Source organism: Pteropus vampyrus, unplaced genomic scaffold (assembly GCF_000151845.1).
Source record: "Pteropus vampyrus isolate Shadow unplaced genomic scaffold, Pvam_2.0 Scaffold24, whole genome shotgun sequence".
In the NCBI taxonomy this organism is placed as follows: domain Eukaryota; kingdom Metazoa; phylum Chordata; class Mammalia; order Chiroptera; family Pteropodidae; genus Pteropus; species Pteropus vampyrus.
Window position 1 is genome coordinate 4,253,457 of NW_011888805.1, and position 8,928 is coordinate 4,262,384.

Below are 8,928 nucleotides of genomic sequence, written 5' to 3' on the forward strand. Positions count from 1 at the left end.
ATATCACACCTGGCACAAATCTCAGTAATATTTCTTGAAGCAGGATATAAAATAGGATTGAGATAATAAATGTGAATACAGAATCAAACAGTTAAGCCCAAAAAACTGGACAAAAATGCTGAGAGTAAGGCAAAAATTTAGAAGTTGAAAGAGTGGGGGAACCTTATGATGAAATGAACAACTTTTAGAAAATTTATTTTACAGGATAAAGGAAACTAGGGGGGAAAAAAACTTAGAAGGTGTTAAAAGACAAGGAAAGAAATTATTAATCTATAATATGAAAAACTAGTTGAAAAAAATAAAATGAGAACTAACGCATAACATTAGAAAAGTTCAGGCAATCATCTGGATTCCAAGAAAAAAGAACGATAAGCACCAGACTCATTTACCCAATAAAGCAGGTAAATCTAATGTTGCAATAGGTCTAGGAAAATACTATTTGAAAGGAGAATTTGGAAGGTGCAGACTGAAGAATACAGAAGCAAAACCATGAAAATGTGAAATAAAGCCAGTTATAACAAAAATGAATATATGAAATATTTAATGAACATATTCTATGAGCCAAGAATTTCATGTTCATTATTCAACATTTAACAACTCTTATTAGTATGTTCTTTTATTCCTATTTTATATATAGGGAAATTAAAGCTTAGTGACGTTAAGTAATTTACCCAAGGTTATGCAGATAATAAGTCATGGATGGACTCTCGATATGAAATCTAACAGATCATGATGTAAGCCCATGAACTTCAATGCCCTACACATTCTGATTGATTTCAATAAACGTTCAGACACACAATGATTTATTTTTCTCTGTCTATGGCCATTACTCAGTAATTCTATGAATTTGGAAGAAGTCCTATCTAAGATATGTCAGAACAAAATAATAATTTATAAATGATGACTCCCTCTAAGAGAGGGAAGGGTGAGGTTGCCATACATTCATTTTTAGTATAAGAGGGATGGAAAATCACTATGAAAATTAAATGGTCACTATTTTCATAAAATAACAGTGCAGTGGCATAACCATAGACCAATGACATATAATATTTAACAATGATTATAATTATCATCATATTTAAAATTAAGTATAGTTATATAAGAGTAGTACATTTTTATGTCATATAATCATCATAAAAACTGTATGAAATAGAAATGATAATAATGCCCATTATTCATATCAGAAAACTGAGATTTAGAGAGCACTTAAGTAACTTGACCAATGTCTCCCAGCTAATAGTCAGAATTTTTACTTAAGCCATTAGATGCTAGAGCCTGTGCTTTTAACTAGTACACCACTATTAGAACATTATAAATATTACATAAATAGTTTATAATAGTATACAAATTAAATATAACATTAAATCGTTAAAATATAACAGGTGAAATATATTTACTAAAATACTAAAGCACATTTCTATGTATATCACAAATTATTCATTATTTAATATTAATAGTTCAATATTTTGAACTATTTCTAGTATCTTTTCAACGGAAAAAATAAAAGGTAGTCTAATGAAATTAATTCACAAGCAAAGCATTATTGTGACACACAAAAAAGAGAATTTGGAACTCTAATCAAAGCTGTGCTTATTTTTAAGTAAAAGAGGGAATCTTCCCCGAAACATACCATTAAGGTATTGCACCAATCCTCTGTCCAAGTGCGAACTCGGCTCCACCCGGCGTTAAGGACACAGAGCCTCTCTTCTAAAACAGGCTCACTGCCCTCTATCAAGTTCTGGAGGGCAGCACTACTCTCTGTGATGGCATTTAAATCAGCTTTCCTCTTTTCCAGATCCTTCAGAATATTCTAGAAAATAAAAATACCACGACTCACTTGATCTTTCAGAACATTATAAGTGTTTATACAACCTTAATTTTTTAAAAACTTTTCCTCCATGCCCAGCAGTCCATGACTTCCTGGATAATTTAAAATTTCAAAAGTTTACAAAACTCCATAACTTATTAATATGTGAGAGTTCTTAAGTTATTAAAAAAATTAAAACATTTAATGATGCAGGTACCTAGGATAATATTAAATTCAGATGTGGGAAAGACAATTATTTTATTTAAGTATAAATTCCACTTGTCACACACAAACTCAAATTGTTTCATCATAACTCTAGATGTAAAGAATCAATGTCATTTTCTGTAACTACAAGCTGGCAAAGCAGAACTATTCCAGAATTCATAATTCTAAAAATTTCATAATAAATCTATCTCCTTGATTACTACAAGAGACAATTAATGTATAGTATATTTACTTGCAAGGATCACATTCTATAACTAGATGACTTAACATATAATCCGTTGCATAAGCATTACAAAAATATTTCCTCTTAAATAAATCAGAGGAGAACTAGCACGCCTAAGCTTTGCTCTTACAACTGTCCTAACATGCAAAGGCAACACTTTGGATGGTATGATGAGAACTTGATTCTCACATTCATAAACTTGACTAGGCAAGGTATGCAGTCAAAAAGTTAGAGAAAATGTTGGGTTCTGAAACTAAAACTACAAAGTTCTGTCAAACAAAAAGTAACGTGTGCACATCTGCCCTACTGCTGTTGCACCTTGTTCAACCAATATTTAAACAATTCACTCAAAGGAGCTCAAGCCTATATTTAATCTCTCATTAAATCACATTTTGGAAGGTGTAAAAATTGCAAATTCACCAGTGAGTCAAGGTTTAAACATTTACTTGGCCATGTCAATTATTGGTATTTATAAAGGCACTAAAATGTTTCTCTCAGGTATTCTTCTCCAGCAAGGAGGAAAAAAAAAAAAAAAAATAGAACCGCCACAGGCAAACTCTCTCAAGTTAAGACTATCTGCATTCCCTCAGTGGTTAGGTACAGGCTGACTAGCGTAGCCTTTAAGAACTGTTAAAAAAAAAAAAAAAAAAACTCAAGAAATTAACTACAAATGGTCTATAAACTTATGGAAAATATTCTAATTAACATGGTATTTGCCTATCTTTGTGGAAGGTATGGTTAAAACAAGCAAGTAGCTATTCTCACTAGCAGCTGGGGGTACAACATTTCTGAAGGGAAATTTCATAATATGTATAAGACTTTAAAATGGATATATCCTTTGACCCAATATTTTTAGGGCTAAGAATTTATCCTCAAGAAATAATTATGAATGTATGCTATGATGTAGTTATGAGTATATTCATCATATCATTTTTTACAATACTAAATATTGGTAATAATTTGAATGGACATGAAAGAAGGAATGAGACAATAAAAAATAAAAAATGCAATGATATACTATGCCCATCTCCAATACGAGATGTTTTTTAAAGAAAGTCATGAAACATTAGATACAATATAATTATTTGTGAATAGATCCTTGTGCCTATGCGTATCCATATGTGCCTATTAAAAAAATGAAATAATAGTGAGGTATTCTTTGATTATAAATGATTGTTGCTCCTGTCCTTTTTTTATTACACTATGAAAATGTCATTCATTAGCTTACATTACTAAAAAGAAAACAAGGGCTTTCAAATTGTACTGAACAAAGCGGATAATATTTCCTTGAAAAAGTTAAATTTAACAAAAAAAAAAATTTGGTGCCTTTGCTTTGCATTCACCCACACACAATACACCTATAGATGCCAACACTCTTCAATTCCTTCATACGTCCCACTTCACTTCACACAGCCCATAGCATAATTATGCTTTTCATGAGCGATTTTTTAAACTGAGAACATTCTTTCTAGTGCCTAATATCTTGACTTTCATTCAACTGTTACCTCCACAGAGCATTCAAATTAAGGAGTTTAATCATTCTCATATTACTTTTTCACTTTCCACATTCCTGCAGAATGTCAAAACTGATACTTGTGACTTTATATAAATTTCTGTCACAGTATGGATCCTTTCTTTTCCATACAGACCTCTAGTATACATGTTTCTTTCTTGGGAAATAAACTTGAGAAAAGAGAATGTGTAGGTAAAAAAAACTACATTGTATTCAATTCTTTGTCCATCTCAACAGAGAATCAGCAAAGCGACTCTAATCTCTGTGACTTCAAAGTAACTAAAGGGCTAAAAAAAGCTCTTTTTTTTTTTTTTTTTTTTAAATTCTGTCCTTACACTCTGCATCAGTTAGTTTACAATAGAAGGATTAGTGACTGGTACAAAAGTTATTATACAAGAATTAACAAATTCAGCACAATACTTTGTGAAGAATGAATACTCAAACAATGTCACCGATTTTGAAAGTGATAATTATGTTTTCAAGTACCACATGAACACAATGCCTATGAAGGACTCGTTGATGATCCATATGAGTTCAACACTTTTGAAATCAAGAACAAAATAGCTTCTTAAAATAGACTTTTAAAATTTTTCTTTTTGTTTTCCTTAGGACAGAGAAGTAGGGGAAAAAAAGTGGAAAAAATAAAAGACTATATTTCATATGAAAAAGAGAAATGACATCCACCCAGATTGCCTTGAACAAAATGTCACAGGTTATAGTGATATAATTCAGGCAGTTCACCTGAACTACAACTTACTTTAGCCCAGGAAATTTCTGTGTCCAAGTCACTGAGCAAACTTTCAGAAGTGGATTTCTGTACCAATTCAGTTTCAGTAACAGAAAGCCACTCAGAGAGAGAAGCAGCCTCTTTCTTCATTTTCCGGGCCAACTGTGATGCTCTTTCTAGATCCTGTTTTCCTTCCGTCACCTTAAAAAAAAAAAAAAAAAAAAAGTTTAGAGAGAACTAAACATGAATGGGAATGAATCAGACTATTAACTGAAAATCCAAACAGTTCTATTTAACCCCTAAGACGTACATAACCTTTATATCTAGCACCTAGAATCACTCAATTCTTGCATTTCTGCAAAAGGACATTATACCACAGTGGTTAAGTGTCAGGCGACCCTGGGTTTTCATCTTAGCTCTAGCACTTACTTCCCAAGTGGCCTTGGGAGAGGCATAGGCCTGAAAAGGTTGTTATGAGTTTCAAATGAGAAAAATAAATACACAAAGGGCTTCATTCAGTCCTTGCGACAAAACTAAGGGATTACTTAAGAGCATCTTTTATCATTTTGAACAAAAGATGTCTTACAATCCTCTCAATGAAGGACTCTTTAAAAAACACACACACACATTATATTCTAGCAATTTGAAGGGGCAGTAGCATGATTTCTACAATCATATGTTTTACAATTAACCAATTAAAACAGAGTTTATGACTATGCAACATAAACTTTTATTATTATTTTGTTCTTACTTTTGTTGACAGAAAGCAAAATGAACTAACATTTAGTAGGCTTTTAATACAGCTTCCAGGTTGTGTTAAGGAATCGTACACGTTATGCAATAAAACCCACAGCAGCCTCTGTAATAGGCACTATCTTTTTCTATTTTACATGTACATATGTATAGACAATAACACTACCTAATCAGTAGAGTGATAGGTCATGCACAGGATGAAATTTTCTGATATGATATAAAATGACATGAAGATTGAATTTCCTTAATAAGTAACGTGATTACATTTTTTATGGTCCAATTTTATTTTTTCATGCCTCAAGGATTGATTATTATTAAATTCCTTCTTAAAAGTAAAATTTTTTTCTATGGTATTTAATTAAAATTCACTAATCAATTAATAGCACCTAAATGCAGACTTTAGAAGACCAACAAGTGAGTTATATTAAAAGATAGCATGTATTCAAATGATACTTATCTGACTTTGACATGCCCAGGCAGACAATCATCATAAAACTGAATGCTACCAAAGATTTGTATACACCAGAAAGAAAATACTTTACAGTTCAACTTACAATTTACACTCTTCTCAATCTAATCAATACATTTTAAGATATACTGCATATTAGATTAGGCAGCATCGAGTTATAAATCTTTTACCTAACCATTATCCCTTCTATCTCTTGGATATTCAACCATTGCCTCTCAATAGGATCATTCTCATCAGGTATGAAATATACTCAAGTCTCCCTTACACATGCACATGTGCGCATACACGCATACACACACACACACACTGCCTTCTTTGGCCCCAAATTCCCTAAAGACCTTCCTCTCTCTTACCTTTCCCATACAAACATCCACGACCATTTTGTTATCTCCCACATGTACTTCAAGCCACGCCATTATGGGCTCTACCTCCATCACTCCACAGAAATTCTTTGCTAAGTTCAATAATGACTCTAATGGCAACAGATCTAATGGAAAATTTTAAGTGGATGTCATATTTAACTTGATAATACTTAAACAGTTGCCTATACTCATTCTCAAAAATCCTCTAATCCTGGCTTCCCAGACCTGGTGCTCTCCTGATATGCTACTACCTCTTACTACTTACTGTAGTTTCATGTATGTATATTATAAGCAACATGATTTTTTTCATACTGTGATATACAATATGATATACAATGATATATATTCACAATTTTATTTTAAGGTATACACTGTGATAATTTTACGTATGCATACATAGTGAAACACCACAATCAAGTTAATTAACATGTCCATCATCTCATATAGTTAGCTATTTAGTGGTGAGAACACTTAAAATCCACTCTCTTGCAGATTTCAAGTATACTATTATGGAAAACAGTATGGAGGTTCCTCAAAAAATTGAAAATAGAACTACCATTTAATCTAGCAATCCTACTGCTGGGTATCAATCCAAAGGAAATGGAACCCGTATCTCAAAGACATATCCGAACTCTCACGTTCACTGAAGCATTATTCACAATAGCCAAGGCATGGAAGCAACCTCAGTGTTCATTGATGGATGAATGGTAAAATGTGTGTGTGTATATACTTTAGTTTCTTTTGCAAGTTCACCTTCCCCAAATTTCTTACTGAATGATGTAATTCTTCAAGACTTGGTCCAGGCCTTTTTCTTTTCTCATTATGTCCTCTACCAGCCTAGATAATTGTACCATCACTGAAAATTTTACCACCTATATGCAGATGACTCATAAAATTTAGCCCAAATATATTCTCCAGACTTTTATAACTTCATGAATACATGATATATCCAATTAATTCCCTCACTGGTACTTAAAATGTCAACATGTCCAATACTTGCTTATGATTTCCCCATGTTTCTGCCTTTCCTTCCATCACCTTATCCCAGAGGTGGAGCCATGATATTCCACACAATCAAGCCAAAAACCCACCTAGACTCTCCCTCACCTGGACCCCCACATCTAATCCATCCAATCCCACTCATTTCACTTCTTAAATACACCTAAAATCAATCAGCTCACACCAGCTCCACCGTTCCGCCCCAGTCCAAGTCACCACAGTGTTTCACTAAGAGCATGACTATGACTTTCTAAGTGGTCTTCTCACATCCATTCCTGCCTCTCTCCAATTCATCCTTCTAACCGCAGTGAGTGAGCTTTAAAAAAAAAAAAACATATCTGAGCACATCATCTCTCTGCTTAAACCTTGCAATATAACTGCTTATCGCTCTTAGAACAGAGATTTAAATCTTTACCACAAACTCTAAGACACTGGTGTGGCCTGGTCTCATCCATCTGCCCAACACCATATTCTCCACACTTTCTGTCTCTCCTTCAGCCCAACTAACGCATCATGCCGCCTCCTGCCACAGGAGCTTCACTTCACGCATGCCATTCCGTCAGCCTCGAAAGCTCCTCCACTGTTCCACCCCAGCGATGCTTACTCAGCCTTCAGAACTCGATTTACACACCACCTCCTCGGGGAAGCTTTCCTAACCCCAGACGGGGTCAATCCCCCTATAACATACACACTTCCAGCACCACGTTCATTCCTTTGTAACACTTCAGACGGCATCTGACATTACTTTGTGTGACTACTGGACTGTTTTCTTCCTTCAGTACCCTACGTTGCACTAGGCAAAGACATCATCTGTTTTTGCTCACCACTGTATCTCCACTGCCTTTAACTCCTGACGTATACTGAAGTTCCAACTGTGCTGAATGAGAAAATGACTTTAAAACTCCAGTAACAATTACAGAATTGGTAACCAGCAACACCATCCCCATCCATAAAATGCCCAATGAATAAATATAATTATATGTCGCAAGTAACTTCAGCTCTTTAATACCAAAAAGAAACTCTAAGATATGTGTTCCAGTGGTACAATGTATCAAAAAGATATAAAATCAACAACTTTATCTTAGAGAAGTGAGGTCGAAATTGCCCAGGAAATGTATCAAAAAGATATAAAATCAACAACTTTATCTTAGAGAAGTGAGGTCGAAATTGCCCAGGAAATCATCCTTACTGATTTGAAAGTGGTAACAACATTTCAGTTATTTTTCTCTGGGCTCTTGTAGAAACTTAGTTATTACTTAATAACCCAAGAAGCATCTAAAATATTATCTAACACAGCTTTTCAGTATTGCCAAGGCTTCTCTGGTTTCAAGGCAGAGACGCTCAATGAGAGAAGACATTAAGCCTGCTGGATGCAGTCGGTCACTCATAGTAAATGACACAACAACGTCCCCATGAATTCACTAAAATGTTCAATTTACAGATATTTCTTGAAAGGATTTTAAATCCTGTTAGATCAATGTGACCTTCCAGTTGTCTAGTATTTATTACAGTCCTGATGTTTTAACATTCTCGGTAGACTATTCCATTTAAATATCCAAGGACCAATAACTTGAGTTTGAACAGGGACTATAATTCTCAAAGTTTCCTTAGAATAGTTTCTTAAATGTCGGTAGTTGTTGACAATATAAAATGAATCTGGATTAAACATTAAAAAGAAATTTCGATACAACTAGTAATCATTGTAATATTAACATATGTATTTAAAGAAATATAATAAAAATTATTGAAATAACTAAAAACATATACTGCTAATGTCATAAAATTTAACAGGTTGCTGTCCTCACCTGGGCACCCAGGTCATTGTAGAGGACCTTCAGAGAAGTCAGCTG

At 33.7% G+C, this 8,928-nt stretch overlaps 1 protein-coding gene across 1 annotated transcript in view; it reads right to left on the reverse strand.

The window, feature by feature from the left end:
- UTRN (utrophin) overlaps positions 1-8,928 on the reverse strand; it is a 472,032-nt gene that overhangs the window by 284,254 nt on the left and 178,850 nt on the right. Inside the window, exons 33-34 of the mRNA XM_023528331.1 lie at positions 4,526-4,696; positions 1,631-1,810 (exon numbers count right to left, since the gene is read on the reverse strand). Of these exons, the coding sequence (XP_023384099.1) occupies positions 1,631-1,810; positions 4,526-4,696 (351 nt within the window). The remainder of the gene's footprint in view (positions 1-1,630; positions 1,811-4,525; positions 4,697-8,928) is intronic.